The following is a 15,962-nucleotide window of genomic DNA, read 5'->3' as shown; positions in this document are numbered from 1 at the left end:
TCACCTGGCGACGGGTGGCTGGGAGTCAGAAGTCACGTGTTATCACCTGACGAGTGAATTCAGGACTGGGCCCCGGAACTCGGATAAATAAAAATATCCGAAGTCCGTCCCAAATAGGACAAGCATCAGCTTTGTCAGCTCAAGGGCTGGACGTTAATATCCCCAACCTGGTTGGAGCTGAGCCGCTTGGACGAAAGTTCCAGATTCCGTCGATTTCCCCTTTTTTGTTGGTTTAGCGATTTCGAGACAGAAGCAGCATCCGTTACCTTCGTTCATTTGGTCTGCTGTTCAAACCTCTGCAATTCGTTGGTGATTCAGCTCCTGCCAAGTCTCATTACAAGAACGTGGCCTTCAGCATCCTTGTCGCAGCTCAGTTTCAGACACTTGTCTGAAGCACTTTGTCCAGACCAGTATCTTTAACCGCCCCAAGGGTTATCCCTCATTACTTACTTGCCTCGATGGGATGGTAACAAAGATATCATTTTAAACAAAATATTTGTCCTTCAAGCATGAGAAATGTCAAGGTCCGCTACGCCTGCGCTTCCTCTTCATAATGCCCAGGCTTCTGGTTCAAGATCTCCGTCAACAGCGCCCGCGGGAGTACGCTCCGGCGCGACACCTTCAGTGAGTGGTTGAATTCGTGCTACCCTATTAACATCTCTCCGAGCCCTCGAGTAGAACCATGGCTAATGGGATTTTGTGCTAGGCTTCGACCTCTGCATACTCGCAGTTGGACCCTCAAGAGACCGCGGACCGCCTTCAGACCTCCCTTGCCCACGGACTCACCCCAACCGAAGCGGAGATACGGTTTATAAGAGATGGCCCGAATGAACTACCCCATGAGGAACCGGAACCCTTGTGGCTAAGGTTCCTTAAGCAGTTCAAGGAAACTTTGATCCTACTCCTTCTAGCGTCTGCAGCAATTTCTTTCTTCATGGGAAACTACGACGATGCAGTGAGCATTACTCTGGCCGTAACAATCGTCGTCACCGTTGGTTTCGTTCAGGAATACCGGTCCGAAAAGTCCCTCGAAGCTCTAAATCGTCTTGTTCCACACCACGCCCATTTGATCCGTGATGTTCCCATGAACGGCCCTCCGATAGTTCACCCAACATCCGCGGTCCCAGACGAAGAGTTTGAGATGCGGGAGCTCCGGAGCAAGAGTCCGAGCTCGAATTCAGCCTCCGCAGCCGTCAAAGCATCCACGACGGTACCAGCTGCTGAACTTGTACCGGGAGACTTGGTTTTGTTCACAGTCGGCGACCGGATTCCCGCTGACGTACGAATCACAGCTGCGACAGATCTGACAATTGACGAATCGAATTTGACTGGTGAAAACGAACCTGTGGCGAAGTTTTCAGACCCCATCCGCAATCTGAAGAACCCTCCTTCGCAGTCTCCCAAGATTGTTAGTCCTCCCCGATCACCATTCTACGATGCGCCGGCAAGCGGCGCCGTGGGCGCGGATATACGCCTAAATGAACAGCACAATATTGCTTTCATGGGGACATTGGTCCGCTCCGGATATGGCCAGGGTATTGTCATAGGTACCGGAGCTAAGACGGAGTTTGGCAGCATTTCAGCCTCCCTCCAAGAGATTGAGAGCCCCCGCACACCCTTACAACTGTCAATGGACCGTCTAGGTCAAGAATTAAGTTATATCTCGTTTGGAGTCATCGCTTTGATCGTCGTTGTCGGCCTGATCCAGGGCCGGAAACTTCTTGACATGTTCACCATTGGCGTTTCGCTTGCGGTTGCCGCTATTCCAGAAGGCCTCCCAATTATAGTCACTGTTACTCTTGCCCTTGGTGTCCTGCGCATGGCCTCGAGGGGAGCTATCATGCGCCGACTTCCCAGTGTTGAAACCCTTGGCTCAGTGAATGTCGTCTGCAGTGACAAAACCGGGACGCTCACCCTTAATCATATGACAGTTACCAAGATGTGGCATTTTGACTGCCCCGAGCCGTTCGAAGTCCACAACGACATCGCATCCCTCACCCCAGGCCCAGCTGCTCGCACTGTCCTACGTATTGGTAATATTGCCAACAATGCCAGGTTGTCTCGTGTGCACGCAAATTCACCCGCTACCGCGTCATCTGCCGCGGTCTTATCTTCCACCGATGATACGGCGTCGGGGTCGATGAAGAGCAGGTGGGTTGGCCAACCAACTGATGTCGCTGTCTTGGATCTGCTTGATGCTTTTGGGGAAGATGATGTACGGGATTGTATCTGCGCTCGGGTAGCCGAAACGCCTTTCAGCTCCGAACGCAAGTGGATGGGAGTAATAATCGGGAGTGGGACGCCCGGCGACTCGACAGCTTCGAATGGCGGTCCTAGCATGGCCTATATAAAAGGTGCCTTGGAGCAGGTTCTCGCTCGTTGCGATACATACTTAACGAAGGACGGCCGGGAGGTCATACTAGATGAGCCACGGCGTCAGGCCGTGCGCCACGCTGCTGAACACATGGCTTCAGAGGGTCTCAGGGTCCTGTCGTTTGCCAGTGGGCCAGTAAGAGAGGCAGGCAGGGGGAGACTTCTTGGGAGCAGATCAGCTACCCCCAGCAAACTTGACGCTGGAGACGAGGATGACCGTTACAGTGGGCTGGTATTTGCAGGATTGGTCGGCATGAATGACCCTCCCCGCCGGGATGTTCATAAGTCAATCCGCCGCCTCATGGCTGGCGGAGTAAGGATCATAATGATTACGGGCGATGCCGAAACCACCGCCGTCGCGATTGCAAAGAAGCTCGGGATGCCCATTGTGGAGAGCTCGGGATCACGAAATGTGCTCAGTGGGCAGGACATCGATCGGATGGGCATGACAGAGTTGTCACAAGCGCTTTCGTCGGTTTCAGTCTTCGCTCGCACCAGCCCCGACCACAAAATGAAAATCGTACGTGCGCTACAGTCCCGCGGAGATGTAGTTGCGATGACAGGAGATGGTGTGAATGATGCACCTGCATTAAAGAAGGCCGACATTGGGATCGCGATGGGTAAACTTGGCACGGACGTTGCTAAAGAAGCGGCCGACATGATTCTTACGGACGACGACTTCTCGACAATACTACGCGCGATAGAACAGGGCAAGGGAATCTTTTACAACATTCAGAACTTCATTACGTTCCAGCTCAGCACCAGCGTTGCCGCTCTAAGTCTTGTTTTGTTAAGCACTACCCTTGGCTTCAAGAATCCACTAAACGCAATGCAGATTCTATGGATCAGTGGGTGTCTCTCCTATCCGCAGTCAGTTTGATTCTTCTTTCTTTTACTAAAGCATACCAGATATTCTCATGGATGGACCGCCCGCGCAGTCTCTCGGCGTGGAGCCGGTAGACCCGGCTGTCATGACCCGGCCTCCACGGCCCAAGTCCGCACGGGTGCTGACGCGACCTCTCATCCAACGGGTCCTCACATCGGCTTTGATGATCATGCTAGGTACATTGGTTATTTACATCTACGAAATGGGCGATGACGACAGCGTACAGACGGGGAAGCGCTCGCGGGTGGTGACGGCTCACGATACGACGATGACCTTCACCTGCTTTGTGCTGTTCGACATGTTTAACGCGCTGACATGCCGGAGCGAGGGTAAGTCGGTCCTCCGCGGCGAGATCCGTCTCTTCGGGAACAAGATGTTCAACTACGCCGTGCTTGGATCTCTCGCGGGACAGGCGTGTGTGATCTACCTCCCGTTTTTGCAAAGGGTGTTTCAGACGGAGCCACTGAATCTGGCGCATTTGCTCAAGCTTGTGTGCATTTCAAGCAGTGTCTTTTGGGTGGACGAGGGAAGGAAATACTATCAATCGCTGAAGCGGCGGCGTGCGGTCGGGGCTGGATATAGCGCGAACGTGTAGAGATACAATCTTGTATAGACTTGCTTGTACAATGTCCATAGTTATACTACCTAATAATGAGGAACGGTCTACGAAGTGATCCCGCGAGAGTTCCAGGGCAGCAACGTAACAGGACTGGTGGCTTTACAATATATATTTGAGTGTTGTCGTGAGAACACCGATGGGTACTTCCAGCGGTTGGCGTCCGGGACCGACACCACAAGAGATCGTCAAGCGGGGAAGGGTCCTGGAGGTGACTTCGGGAGTATTTCGGAGGAATTGTCTCCGTTCTCAAACCGCTGCGCCGTTATCAGAGCACCTGCGCAGAATGGTTCTGATATGCGAATCAGAGATTTCCATGACAAATGGATTCAACCCATGCCAAGGGATCGTCGAAGCCAATCGCGGCGGGTTTTATCTTATTTGGACTTCCAAGTTCTTCAGATATATTTGTCGTTCGAGTTCCTGGGGTGCACTCTGGAAAGTCTGGGCGTGGAGAGTCGAGTGAACCCCCCCGCTCTGGCGGGAAGCTCTCCAGGGCCGACACTGGACTCCCCGGATGATCTGGAACTCGCGTGGGGGTGGGTTGAACCACGACAGCCCCGAGCAGTCAGGCTAAGACATGGCTGGAAGGGGAGGAAACCAGGCTGGTGGGATGTTTCCCGTTATCCACGTGGAGATGTGAAGTGCAGGATCATCCCCACATGGTCGAGATTAGCAAGAACCGCATCCAGAACCTCGATCTCAGTGTGCTCGCTGCTTGGGGTCGTTTTCGATCCTCCTCGAATCTTGGACCGTCTGGGGAGAACGCCAGAAATCGGGCTGATGTCTTGGCCGGTCCTCGGAAAAATTCTCAAAGATGTTGTCTCAACATCAGCGCCAAGACACGCGACAAGCTGGACACGAGACTTCCAAGGTTGAGACCTGCGGTGTTCGAGGATGGAGCTTGGAAGCTTGCTCCAGCTGTCCCTGGGTCCGGGACGCTCTTCCGAGCCCGCCCGACCGACTTGAGGTCTCGGGAGAATGAGGGACGCCCGGCTGGGATGTTCTCTGCTTGAAGGAGGCTCTTATTGGGTAGGAAAGTCCTTATCATGCGCTAGTCCGAAGAGAGATTAGATGGACAAGGCAGTCTCCACAGTGGCGGGAGGACCTTATCTCTGCGCTCGACAGGCCAATGACGGCGAAACAGAGTTCCCTGCTGCTGTTACCTCAAAGATTGGCTGATAAGGAACTCTGCTCACAGCCGTCTTGGGATCATCTTCAGAGTTCTGCCCAGGATGGCAGGCTGACGGCTCATCGACACCGCTTATCAGCAGGTTATCTTCGGCGTCGCGATGGATGAAGAAAGCAGGCGGAGGACGGAGAAGCTGGAGATAGAGATCAGGACAGGGACTCTCGCCTGATAGCATAAATATCGGAGGAACCCTCGCAGGCTGAAGGGCAAAAGAGGAGCGGTTTCGGCCCCGACAGCCTTGGCTTGCCCCAAGCTTGGCTTCAAACCAGAGCGTGTCTTTGCCTCTTGCCCATCACCGGCACGATCGAAACTTTCCCACGAGCCAATGGATCCAAGAATGCTCCCATGGATGCCACCCCGGAGGATTAACTCGAATACTCAATGCCAAACCATTACTTTGAGCCCGTTGATGACGCTGACTTGAAGTCTATGCGGCGAAGGAGCGTGCACTCTCAAGAATCGCTCGCCCATGCAGGAAAGAAAGAATGGCAGCCCTGGAGGCTCGTGACATGCCAGTCAGCGGTGCTGGTATTTAACTGTGCTTTGTCCATCTGATTTGCAGATTCTATTCTTCGGCTTCTGTTTCATCTTTTTCCGCGCCTTCCTCGGTTTCTCCTGTGCTTTTTTGCTTTTTCCCCAGCTCGTCTTTCAGACACAGTGGAGGCTGAGAATCTCCATGAATAATTTCGATTATTTTGTCCTGATCCTCCCAGGCGCAACTCTGGCTCGGGCCCACTCGCGGCCTTCGTCGATCCTAGACTTTTTGCACTTTCAATTCAATTAGTTATTTGATTGCTCACTATCTTCTGTATCTTTTTTGTATCTTGATCCACCCGCTTTCTCTTCCACCACCCGATCTTGGCCGGTCTTTTATATATCATCCTCCGTCCCCGTGGCTGTTTCTTCTCCACACTCGGTGGACGTCCCCTGCATCCTCTTGAAACCATCTCTTGCGACAGAGAAGCCCACGTTGATCGCGGGCTCTGAGGACGACGCTTCCACAGCTTTTCTTTGTTTTCCCTTCACCCCTTTCCCTAACCCGCAGCCATGGCCACTGAAGGCATGGCTCCTTACGCCCCAGAGTACGCTTCGTACAACTGGACAGGCGCCCCTTCAGATTTCTCGACCTTGGCCACCAATGGCCTGGGTGGCGATTCCAGTATGCGACCACGCGACCGTCCCTTTGATCCCCTTGTGCGCTTCTAACACTCGCCTTTCTAGGGACGGAGAACTTGAACAAATGGTATCAGGCGGGGGACCAAGCCTATATTATCGTCGCCTCCGCTATGGTCTTGCTCATGGTCCCCGGTCTCGGCTTCCTATATTCGGGTCTCGCTCGCCGCAAGTCTGCCCTGAGTATGATCTGGGCTTGCATGGGATCCATGTGTGTGGTTACCTTCCAGTGGTATTTCTGGGGATACTCGTTGGCTTTCTCTCCCTCTGCCACCAATGGCTTCATTGGAAACCTCCGCAACTTTGGGTTGATGAAGGTTCTTGCGGACCCCAGCCCGGGTTCTCCCTTGGTTCCCAACCTTCTCTATGCTTTTTACCAGGTACCTTCTACGAGCCTACTCTTGTATTACATCTGGCTGACCGGTGTAGATGCAATTCTGCGCAGTCACAGCTGCTATCATCATGGGCGCCGTCGCCGAGCGTGGGCGTCTACTTCCCGCTATGGTCTTCACCTTCGTCTGGGCTACGATCGTTTACTGCCCCGTCGCTTGCTGGGTATGGAACGTCAACGGATGGGCTTTCAACTACGGTGTGCTGGATTATGCTGGTGGTGGTCCCGTCGAAATCGGCTCCGGTCTCTCGGCTCTTGCCTACTCCATGGTCCTCGGTCGTCGCCAGGAGCGCATGATGCTCAACTTCCGCCCTCACAATGTCTCCCTTATTCTTCTTGGAACTGTCTTCCTCTGGTTTGGATGGCTTGGGTTCAACGGTGGCTCGTCTTTTGGTGCAAATATGCGCGCAGTGATGGCTTGCTGGAACACCAACCTCACGGCTGCTTTTGCTGCCATTAGCTGGGTGATTCTTGACTGGCGCTTGGCTCGCAAGTGGTCCATGGTTGGCTGGTGCTCTGGAACCATCTCTGGTCTTGTTGCTGCCACTCCCGCTTCCGGTTTCCTTCCTCCCTGGGCCAGTGTTGTTCTTGGTATCGTGACCGGTATCGTTTGCAACTACTCCACGAAGGGTACGTTTTCACCTAACCAGCCTCTAAAGTAAGATTTGATTTGACTAACATTTCGCAGTTAAATACTGGATCCGTATTGATGACTCCATGGATGTGTTCGCTGAGCACGGCGTCGCTGGTATCGTCGGCCTCATCTTCAACGCCTTATTCGCCGACGATGCCGTTGTCGGCCTGGACGGCGTCAACACTGGTGCCGGCATGGGCGGCTGGCTTATTCACAATTGGAAGCAGCTCTACATCCAGATTGCCTTCATCGTCGCCGCCTCCGCATACTGCTTCGTTGTTTCAGCCATTATCGCCTACGCCATCAACGCCATCCCCGGCCTGAAGCTCCGTGCCTCTGAAGAAGCCGAACTCCTCGGTATGGATGACGACCAGCTCGGCGAATTCGCATACGACTACGTTGAGGTCCGCCGCGACTACCTCGCTTGGACTCCTCAGAAGCACGACCAGCACGCAGATGGCCACGAGGTCCCGGCTGCTGCACGCTACGGAATCGGCGAGCACAGCGACATGATGCTTGACGGCCAGGCCCCGACCGATGCATCGAACAGCCGCGGAAGCGAAGTGTCGGGCGTCCAAGAAATCACCGTCAAGGAAGCCACCCAACGGCCGATTCCGACCGAGGCTGAGAAAGAGGCTCCAGCGTCTTAGTTTCGACTCAATTTTTTCGATCGCACTTGTTTAGCCTCCTTGTTCTGTTGCCTGAGATATCCACTTCTGTTTTGTTCCCACTCCTGGCTGAGCCATTTTCTGCGACTATACGGGCTTTATTTTACCGTCTACGGGTACATACTATCTATTTGTCTACCCTAATTTGCCTAGACCGAGTTTCAGCGGGCGTTTTCCTCCTCCCCCTTTTTGGGACCTCCCATCAACCACAACTTGGTCTTTGATTTCAAATCCGACTTCTTTCAGGGAGGTTTGAATTCAAATGTGATTCCTGGATGATATTGAATCATTACAACTTGTATATACTAATATAGGAAAATATTTTCTCTCCATGTTCATGGTTCGGTTTTGAGTCTTCGAAAAGACCTCAGATGCATAGATAAAGAGATGTGAGATGATCTTGCGTGATCTCCTCGTGCCAACCAGTACTTCTGCGTATGCCGAAGAGGATGCTGGTGGTGTTGGGTGCAGATTATTCGTGATTTAGGGCAGTCTCGACTCTTTGAGTATAATACATTGATGCAATTCTCTATTTCTGTAAGGGGTTCCCAACACGAGAAAGAAAAGAAAATAAAATCATAGAGGAAGGAAAGAAGAAGACTCCGTCTACCTCCTACTAACCATCCCCCTCACCCTCCTCCTCTCCTCCCCACTCAACTTATCCAACGCATCCGCCATCTCCCCACCCTTCAACACATCATCCCACTCGTCGTCATCCATCCCCATAACAAGAACCATCTGGAGGCACCGCCCAAACGCCTCTCGGTGCCGGTATCGCCCGGAGACGCTGGCTCCGGCGCCGGAACCCGAGCCGGGAATGTCGACGGCGGCGCTGACGAGGCCGGATACGTCGCGCTCTAGCCTTGTGGCGCCGAGTGCGTTGACGCGCCCTTGGTAAGACCAGAGGCGCTTCTCGAGGAGGCGAGAGAGGTAGGCGAGGGTTACTGTTAGGACGCGGTCGAAGGCGGCGTGGGTTAGGATCCGGGAGAGGGGGGCAAGGAGGTCTGTCCAGGCTTTGTGGAAGCGGGGGCGGACGAGTTCGCTAGGCCCCTCGGAGGGGTCGCTGGGGGAGGAAGGGTGGTGTGGGGAGTCGTTGTCGGAGTCGAGATCGGAGTTGTAGGTTGTTAGTGGGGCGGTGTCCGAAGCGGGTTGGTATTCGATGTCGCGAAAGGCGTCGGAGAGGATGGGCCGGAGGCGGTGTTTGATGATGTTGTTGAAGATGACTTGGACGCCGTCTGTGAGGAGGTCGGAGACTTTTGCTTCGAAGGAGGAGGTGAGGGAGGTTAGGGTTTGGGAGACGACGGCAGCATCTGCGGGGGAGGGGAAGAGGGTGAGGAGTTGATTGGTTTCTTCAGGTTGTCCGTCGGCGCCGGTGACTGTCTTTTTGGACTCGGTGATATTTTGGATGATGCGCCAGATGTAGTCGACCGCGACATCGAGGTTGTTGATGAGGACTAGGAAGGAAATGACGATGTGCTCTGGCGGAGCACCTTGGTGCGTGGCGCGGGGATAGCATTCGTCGCGCATCTTGCGCTGGGTCATTCCGATGAAGTCGGACCCGAGCACTCGCGACAGAGTTGGTACCACGCTATTGACGACGGCGATCTGGGATGTTGCAAGAGACTGTTGCAGGACTTTGTTAACAATGTACATGATATCGTCAACGGCGGATGTGATATGCGGTGGGTCTGCCTTCAATGGTCGCTGTGAGTTGAGTGTCAGACCGGAAGGCTGCTCATCGAGCTGGAACGCCTTCTCGACTGATCGCCGGAAGAAGAACGTCGTCATGGCGTTGAAGGGGGATATCAACCGATCCCCAATTTTCCTGGCGAGTGTCGACTCGCCCAAGAACTGGGGTAACTTGAACTTTTGCCCTTCGTCGCCGGCCTCGAGAAAGTTAGTTCGGATCCGTTGAAAAGAAAGGAAGACTTACATTGCACGTTTCAGCTAGGAACCGGCAGTAAAGCGACCACCGTCCGAGCATGACAGTCATCTCGTTCAGCAACCCGTCGATCTCCTTCATGTCTACACCCTCGTCCTCCGCAGCTCCGTCCCGAGTCCCCGGGGAGTTTGACCGTGGCGTTGCAGTGCGTTGTGGCGGAAGGAAGCTCTGGACAAGGAAGGTGAACGCGTACGACTTTATATCCATGAGCTTGCGGTCGATATGCCGTTCATCGCTCCAGGTATCGAGGACAATCCCGCCTTGCACGTCTGCCTCCAGCTGTAAACGCTCGATCACCCTATTCATCTTCCTCGGGCCATAGTGGCGCTCAACCAGCCCTCTGTGGCCATCGATAATCTGCGCAATATGTTCGAAAATCTTGGTCAGAGTACTGGCATAGAAGAAACCGTCCTTCTGCCCGGTTCCCATGTTGAGATTCGACCGCGCCTTTGCTGCGACGCCCTGACAGACATAACGCCCGTAAACGTCCAACCCTACCTCGGAGCGCCCGATCAGGGGGAAAAGCTTGAAGAACCGCGTGATCTTCGCACCGTTACTCTCCTTGACAGCCTTGTCGAACTCCCGTAGAAACAACCCACACAACGACTCGGCCGCGTTATCCAGCGTCACATTCGGCGGATCTGGAACCTCTGCCGTGGGAACCATCTCCGCCGCAAAGGCACCCTGTACAACTTCGGGGGGTACCTCGGACGCCCGGTTCAGATAACTGGCTGCTTTCTCCCAGTCCTGCGGGGCTCCCATGGATCCTGCCACGCCTAGGACACACGCTTTCAATTCTGCAACCTGCTCCACCATCTTTAGGGTTGCTTTGACCCTGGATTGTTCCAAATCCAGCCGCCGGACGGCGCTTGAAATGCGGTTTGCGGTTGAGGCGGCATCGGAAAGCATGCCATGGCTGATTGCTCGCGTGGTGCTGGTTTGAGAGCCGAGATTGGCACGGACGAGGTCCAATCGACCTAGTTCTCGCGAGAAATCTTTTTGAGAGGCGACAAGGGCGTCTAGGCGAGCTGTCACGGTAGCCTCCTGCTCGTGCAGGTGGGTCAAGGTGGCCTTGATCTCGGCGACGGAGCTGGCATTGTAGATATTGGAAGAGGGGGAGGAGAGGTTCAGGACTTCCGTGGCGGGGGAAGGAGATTCCGGGTGTCCATTGACGGCATTTGGAGTGGAATTAGACATTCTCCCAGCAGCCGCGGCAATTGAGGCGGACTGCGAGGTTAACAATGAGATCTATACAAGGAGAATAATTGATTGCTTGGAGAACTGGAGATGTGGCAGAAGCCAGGGCGGTGAGAGCTGGCTGTGCAAAGTTTTGGGTGACGATGTCTCGGTGCTCGATCTCGACATTCTAGTGAAGGGTGCTGTTTTTGTACCAAGGGGATAGGAGTGTCTGCCAGATCAATCGAATGTGAAGCAATGCAATGTCGGCTCTATTCAAGAGAAGGATACAGAATTTGTGATGCCTCAGGCAGAGATCGGGTTGGGCAAAATCCAACGTCATACAGGAAATGAGCAACATGCCGCATACACACCGTCGACGGATTCTCGAACTGGCTTTCTTCTGATCTTGCCACCGATAATATTGAAATCCCAATTCTCTATCTCAATCAGCCACAATTGGGCGCCGCCGCAGAGCTAGGCACCAGCACGCCAGGCCTAAAACCGGCGGTTTGCCGCGCAGGATGGGCAATGAATCGTCCACGCTGGTAGACGAAAATACTCGTCCGTCAGTGCTAGAAGCGCGCACTGTGGATGCGGTTGCGAAATACATCAAGGAAAAACATGTGCGACGGATTGTGGTGATGGTATGTGCCCATTCTCTTGACTGGGTCTCCCCCGCTCTGCTCGCTGGAGGGGCTGACACTGGCGATAAATGCAGGTCGGAGCAGGTATAAGTACGTCCGCTGGAATCCCTGATTTCCGATCCCCAGAAACCGGTATATACTCGAATCTTGTCCACCTAGATCTCCCGGATCCCGAAGCTGTCTTCAATATCAACTTCTTCAGACAAAACCCGAAGCCGTTCTACGCTTTGGCGCGGGAGCTAGCACCAGGACAATACAGGCCTACCATTGCTCATTCGTTTGTGAAATTACTTCATGATAAGGGCCTTCTCCTGAAACACTTCACGCAGAACATCGACTGCCTTGAGCGGCTGGCTGGCGTGCCCGGGGAGCATATCGTCGAAGCGCACGGGAGTTTCGCAAGCCAGCGCTGCATTGACTGCAAATCGGAATACCCCGATGAACCGATGAAACATGCCATTGCGAAGGGCGAGGTACCGTTTTGCTCAGTGTGTAGGGGTTTGGTGAAGCCAGACATTGTGTTCTTCGGGGAAACTCTACCAGAGTCATTTTTCCATAATCGGACGCTCCCAGAAGAGGCGGACCTGTGCATCGTCATGGGGACGAGTCTCTCTGTACAGCCATTTGCTAGTCTCCCTTCGTTCTGCAAAGACGGGACTCCACGCGTGCTCATCAACCGGGAGCGGGTTGGGGGTATGGGGTCTCGTCCGGACGATGTCCTCATCCTGGGGGACTGTGATGACGGCGTACGGAAGTTTGCTCGTGCTCTCGGGTGGGAGGAAGAACTTGAGCGTCTGTGGGAGGAAGCCAACCCGAACAAGAAGGCACGGGAGGAAGAATTAGCACCGCCTGCAACGCGCGAGGAGCGGCTCGAGGAGGAGATCGATCGATTGACCGCAGAGGTAGATAGGACGTTGGAGATCTCGGACGCTTACCAAAAACGTGTCCGACGGAAGCTCGATGGTCCCTCACCAGAGAGCAACAGAGTCTCAGGGCTAGCGCATGTTTTCCCTCATCTGGCTCAGAAATAGGGTAAAGATCTCTCTTCCGGTGGCGTTGGGAGTTTACTCTGCTACTTTGAAGACGATAACACGACCATATAATGAGATACGGATTAGAGTAAGACTCTAGATAATGGATTGCAGTTGCCTAGAAGCATCTTCCTACGATGGAGCGGCAGACGGATTGAGCGCATCAAACGCCGTTATGAAGGCTTGATTCATGAGTGAGTCGTCGAGCTGGATACTCTCCAGACAACGAGGAAGTCCATGGGGGGCGATTTGTGCGACAAAATTCTGTGAATGCTTGTTAGCCATGGCTTCTTGTCACTTTGGGGCCGGGTGAGGACATGCCACATTCTCATTGTATATCTGCATAAACCCACTCTGAAATCCGCTCCGCAAATGCCAGTCGAACTTGTCTGCGTCCTCGGTAAGGTCTTCGTATAACGAGATGCTTGTTATAGCAAACTAAGATACAGTTAGCGCCCGCGTCCCAACATTAAGGACGGGCCATCCTCCTTAGAGGGGAGGGGGGCGGTACCGTGTGATAAGCTAGACAAAGGACGAACTGTGTCGATTCAGCACAGGGCCAGGAAAATGGTTGCTGGAGAGTGTTTGTGCCCTCTACTATGGTGGTGTTGTAGGAGTTGACGATGTCCTAGGATTAGAGTCACTGCTGAGTATACACTCAGAAGCCGGAGAAGGGGTTCGTACGGCGGGAGCGGCGTTTTGTGCCTCTCTGCTGACCCGGTTGAGGAGGTTATGTGTCTGTCTGAGGCCCGAGTCGAGCTGGAGCAGGCGGTTGTAGAGGGAATATTTGGCGGAGGAGGCAGTTGCTGTGAGAGATAGAGCCAGGATGGAGGTGAGGAGCCGCAGCATGATGGATGAAGAATCCGGGAGGATTGTATTCTGAATCCATTAGGAAGTGCCCCTCGGTTCTTTTATAAGTTTCTACGGAATCGGTCATTTCCGCTCCATCCACGGGAAGTTTGGAGAGGCTGGTGGTGTGATGAGGGAAAGTATACGGTCTTGCAAAGCTACTAGTTGGGAGAGAACTATACTCTGTGCCACGGGATGCTGCTATAAAAAGCGACGGAGACTTAAATCATTTGGAGAGCCGTTCCTTTTGTATCTCCTCAGAGGAATAAGGCTATACTGTCTTTGGCCTGGACAAGTGATCAATCCTTGTAACAGGCAGGGGGAGTAGCGAGCGGGCGGCCCGCTGACATCTCCTGCACTCGCATGGTGGAACAATCGGTATGAGAAGAAAAGAGAGGAGTTCAGAATTGTTTTTCGAAGCAATTGGGAAGACTGACGAAATGATCGCCCGGTGAAGATTGAGTCTTGTGGGGTTGTGACAAAATCCAGACCCTCAGCTAAGAGCTCCTCCCCCCCCCCCACTTGATCTTCCTCACCGTCATCCTCTTTTTGCGTCCCTTCACCATCCCCGTCTTCCCTGGATTCTCCCCAGATTTCTTCCCTTCTCCCCTCTCCTTCCATCCAATTCCTTTCCTCTCCATCTTTGTTTCGACTATAACCCGCCAAGATGGTCGGAGTTGGCCCCAAACGTCCTCCCTCCCGTCGGGGTACGTCACCGCTCCTCTTTCTCCTCGTCCATACATCCCGGTGCTGTCCTCGAGCCAATTCCTAATCATGTCTTCCAGGGTCCATGACGGACATGCCCCAGGACCTCCTGGAGCAGATCAAGCAGTTTGAAGAGATGTTCACTGTCGACGCCGCAAAGCTCAAGCAGATTGTTGCCCACTTCGTCAAGGAGCTGGAGAAGGGTAAGTGACGTACATCAACAAACAGTTGCACCTCTCTGACCGCGTTGCGCCTTTAGGTCTCACCGTTAAGGGTGGCAACATTGTAAGCTTCCGAGCTGCTGATCCATGCTCAATGTCTAACAGACCCCCAGCCGATGAACGTCACCTGGGTGATGGGCTTCCCCGATGGTGACGAACAGGGAACTTTCCTCGCCCTTGACATGGGCGGTACCAACCTGCGTGTTTGTGAGATTACCCTGACCGAGGAGAAGGGTGGTTTCGACATCATTCAGTCCAAGTACCGAATTCCCGAGGAGCTTAAAACGGGCACTGCGGAGGAGCTGTGGGAATACATTGTCGACTGCGTTGAGCAATTCCTCCAATTCCACCACGAGAATGAGAACCTATCTAAGCTGCCACTGGGCTTCACCTTTTCATATCCCGCTACCCAGGACTACATCGATCACGGCGTTCTTCAGCGCTGGACAAAGGGCTTCGACATTGACGGAGTTGAGGGCGAGGATGTTGTGCCACCTCTTGAGAAGATCTTTGAGGAGAGGGTATGGCGCCACCCGCTCCTAGAGACTGCGAAGACTAATCTCCGCTCCAGGGACTTCCCATCAAGGTTGCTGCCCTGATCAACGACACGACCGGAACCATGATTGCGTCCGCGTACACTGACCCTGAAATGAAGATTGGCTGTATCTTCGGCACTGGTGTCAATGCCGCGTACATGGAGGATGCCGGCTCCGTGCCCAAGTTGGCCCACCACAACTTGCCCCCAGATATGCCCGTTGCGATCAACTGTGAATACGGTGCCTTTGACAACGAACACATTGTCCTCCCCCTCACCAAGTACGACCATATCATTGACCGCGACTCACCCCGCCCTGGCCAGCAAGCCTTCGAGAAGATGACTGCTGGTCTGTATCTCGGTGAAATCTTCCGTCTCGCCCTCGTGGATCTCCTAGATAGCCGCCCGGGACTCATCTTCCAGGATCAGGATACTTCCCAGCTGCGAATCCCCTATCTCCTAGACTCATCATTCCCAGCTGCGATTGAAGAGGACCCATACGAGAACCTGCTAGAGACAGGAGAGCTGGTCCAAAACAAGCTCAAGATCAAGGCCACGCGAGCGGAGCTAGAAATGATGCGCCGGCTCGCTGAGCTGATCGGTACGCGTGCCGCCCGCCTCTCTGCCTGTGGTGTGGCCGCCATCTGCACGAAGAAGAACATCAAATCCTGCCACGTCGGCGCGGACGGTTCTGTCTTCACAAAGTACCCACACTTCAAAGCCCGCGGTGCCCGGGCCCTGCGCGAGATCCTAGACTGGGCACCCGACGAGAAGGACAAGGTCACCATCCTCGCCGCCGAGGATGGATCTGGTGTTGGTGCAGCCCTCATTGCCGCCCTGACCCTTAAGCGAGTTCGTGCTGGCAATCTGGCTGGTATCCGCAACGCCCAGGAGATGAAGAATATATGTTGATTACAAGCGCG

At 53.9% G+C, this 15,962-nt stretch overlaps 7 protein-coding genes across 7 annotated transcripts; 5 read left to right on the top strand and 2 right to left on the bottom strand.

Moving 5' to 3' along the window:
• Positions 1-158: 158 nt before the first annotated feature.
• pmr1 (Ca(2+)/Mn(2+)-transporting P-type ATPase PMR1) lies at positions 159-4,013 on the top strand. Its single transcript, XM_071024608.1, has 3 exons — positions 159-624; positions 707-3,221; positions 3,283-4,013. Exons 1-3 carry the CDS (start codon positions 517-519, stop codon positions 3,852-3,854), a joined length of 3,195 nt encoding a protein of 1,064 aa, XP_070885367.1. The 5' UTR covers positions 159-516; the 3' UTR covers positions 3,855-4,013.
• BJX67DRAFT_137759 (uncharacterized protein) lies at positions 3,823-4,869 on the top strand. The gene has a single exon (XM_071024612.1). The coding sequence runs from the start codon at positions 4,173-4,175 to the stop codon at positions 4,752-4,754; it is 582 nt and encodes a 193-aa protein (XP_070885366.1). The 5' UTR covers positions 3,823-4,172; the 3' UTR covers positions 4,755-4,869.
• A 999-nt stretch (positions 4,870-5,868) lies between these two features.
• BJX67DRAFT_137464 (ammonium transporter) lies at positions 5,869-8,504 on the top strand. The gene is made up of 4 exons (XM_071024607.1): positions 5,869-6,226; positions 6,289-6,620; positions 6,670-7,261; positions 7,320-8,504. The coding sequence occupies exons 1-4, from the start codon at positions 6,115-6,117 to the stop codon at positions 7,913-7,915; spliced, it is 1,632 nt and encodes a 543-aa protein (XP_070885365.1). The 5' UTR covers positions 5,869-6,114; the 3' UTR covers positions 7,916-8,504.
• Positions 8,174-11,166, bottom strand: BJX67DRAFT_137721 (Golgi transport complex subunit COG4). The gene is made up of 2 exons (XM_071024611.1): positions 9,867-11,166; positions 8,174-9,820 (listed from the first exon to the last, which is right to left on the bottom strand). Exons 1-2 carry the CDS (start codon positions 11,070-11,072, stop codon positions 8,540-8,542), a joined length of 2,487 nt encoding a protein of 828 aa, XP_070885364.1. The 5' UTR covers positions 11,073-11,166; the 3' UTR covers positions 8,174-8,539.
• Positions 11,167-11,490: 324 nt separating this feature from the next.
• BJX67DRAFT_137321 (SIR2 family NAD-dependent protein deacylase) lies at positions 11,491-13,028 on the top strand. The gene is made up of 2 exons (XM_071024604.1): positions 11,491-11,698; positions 11,773-13,028. Exons 1-2 carry the CDS (start codon positions 11,576-11,578, stop codon positions 12,727-12,729), a joined length of 1,080 nt encoding a protein of 359 aa, XP_070885363.1. The 5' UTR covers positions 11,491-11,575; the 3' UTR covers positions 12,730-13,028.
• Positions 12,796-13,678, bottom strand: BJX67DRAFT_137167 (uncharacterized protein). Its single transcript, XM_071024603.1, has 4 exons — positions 13,414-13,678; positions 13,241-13,357; positions 13,054-13,167; positions 12,796-12,993 (listed from the first exon to the last, which is right to left on the bottom strand). The coding sequence occupies exons 1-4, from the start codon at positions 13,576-13,578 to the stop codon at positions 12,862-12,864; spliced, it is 528 nt and encodes a 175-aa protein (XP_070885362.1). The 5' UTR covers positions 13,579-13,678; the 3' UTR covers positions 12,796-12,861.
• Positions 13,679-14,245: 567 nt separating this feature from the next.
• BJX67DRAFT_372588 (putative hexokinase Kxk) lies at positions 14,246-15,951 on the top strand (the record flags this gene model as incomplete). The annotated part of the gene is made up of 5 exons (XM_071031269.1): positions 14,246-14,285; positions 14,364-14,486; positions 14,543-14,568; positions 14,618-15,025; positions 15,076-15,951. The coding sequence occupies 5 exons, from the start codon at positions 14,246-14,248 to the stop codon at positions 15,949-15,951; spliced, it is 1,473 nt and encodes a 490-aa protein (XP_070885361.1).
• Positions 15,952-15,962: the final 11 nt, after the last annotated feature.

This window comes from Aspergillus lucknowensis, assembly GCF_044049455.1.
Source record: "Aspergillus lucknowensis strain CBS 449.75 chromosome Unknown BJX67scaffold_25, whole genome shotgun sequence".
In the NCBI taxonomy this organism is placed as follows: Eukaryota; Fungi; Ascomycota; class Eurotiomycetes; order Eurotiales; family Aspergillaceae; genus Aspergillus; species Aspergillus lucknowensis.
The sequence above is the reverse complement of the archived record's forward strand: the minus strand, read 5'-3'. Positions and strand labels throughout refer to the sequence as shown.

Bases quoted from the DNA above. Each gene is read 5' to 3' on its own strand.
- BJX67DRAFT_137464 (XM_071024607.1), top strand. From the start codon at position 6,115: ATGGCCACTGAAGGCATGGCTCCTTACGCCCCAGAGTACGCTTCGTAC. The intron at 6,227-6,288 runs GTATGCGACCAC...TCGCCTTTCTAG, and splicing joins TGGCCTGGGTGGCGATTCCA to GGACGGAGAACTTGAACAAA. The intron at 7,262-7,319 runs GTACGTTTTCAC...AACATTTCGCAG, and splicing joins TTGCAACTACTCCACGAAGG to TTAAATACTGGATCCGTATT.
- pmr1 (XM_071024608.1), top strand. From the start codon at position 517: ATGTCAAGGTCCGCTACGCCTGCGCTTCCTCTTCATAATGCCCAGGCT. The intron at 625-706 runs GTGAGTGGTTGA...ATTTTGTGCTAG, and splicing joins GCTCCGGCGCGACACCTTCA to GCTTCGACCTCTGCATACTC. The intron at 3,222-3,282 runs GTGGGTGTCTCT...AAAGCATACCAG, and splicing joins AATGCAGATTCTATGGATCA to ATATTCTCATGGATGGACCG.
- BJX67DRAFT_137321 (XM_071024604.1), top strand. From the start codon at position 11,576: ATGGGCAATGAATCGTCCACGCTGGTAGACGAAAATACTCGTCCGTCA. The intron at 11,699-11,772 runs GTATGTGCCCAT...CGATAAATGCAG, and splicing joins TGCGACGGATTGTGGTGATG to GTCGGAGCAGGTATAAGTAC.
- BJX67DRAFT_137721 (XM_071024611.1), bottom strand. From the start codon at position 11,072: ATGTCTAATTCCACTCCAAATGCCGTCAATGGACACCCGGAATCTCCT. The intron at 9,821-9,866 runs GTAAGTCTTCCT...AACTTTCTCGAG, and splicing joins TCCTAGCTGAAACGTGCAAT to GCCGGCGACGAAGGGCAAAA.
- BJX67DRAFT_137759 (XM_071024612.1), top strand. From the start codon at position 4,173: ATGCGAATCAGAGATTTCCATGACAAATGGATTCAACCCATGCCAAGG.
- BJX67DRAFT_137167 (XM_071024603.1), bottom strand. From the start codon at position 13,578: ATGCTGCGGCTCCTCACCTCCATCCTGGCTCTATCTCTCACAGCAACT. The intron at 13,358-13,413 runs GTACGAACCCCT...CTCTAATCCTAG, and splicing joins CACAAAACGCCGCTCCCGCC to GACATCGTCAACTCCTACAA. The intron at 13,168-13,240 runs GTACCGCCCCCC...ACTGTATCTTAG, and splicing joins TTTGTCTAGCTTATCACACG to TTTGCTATAACAAGCATCTC.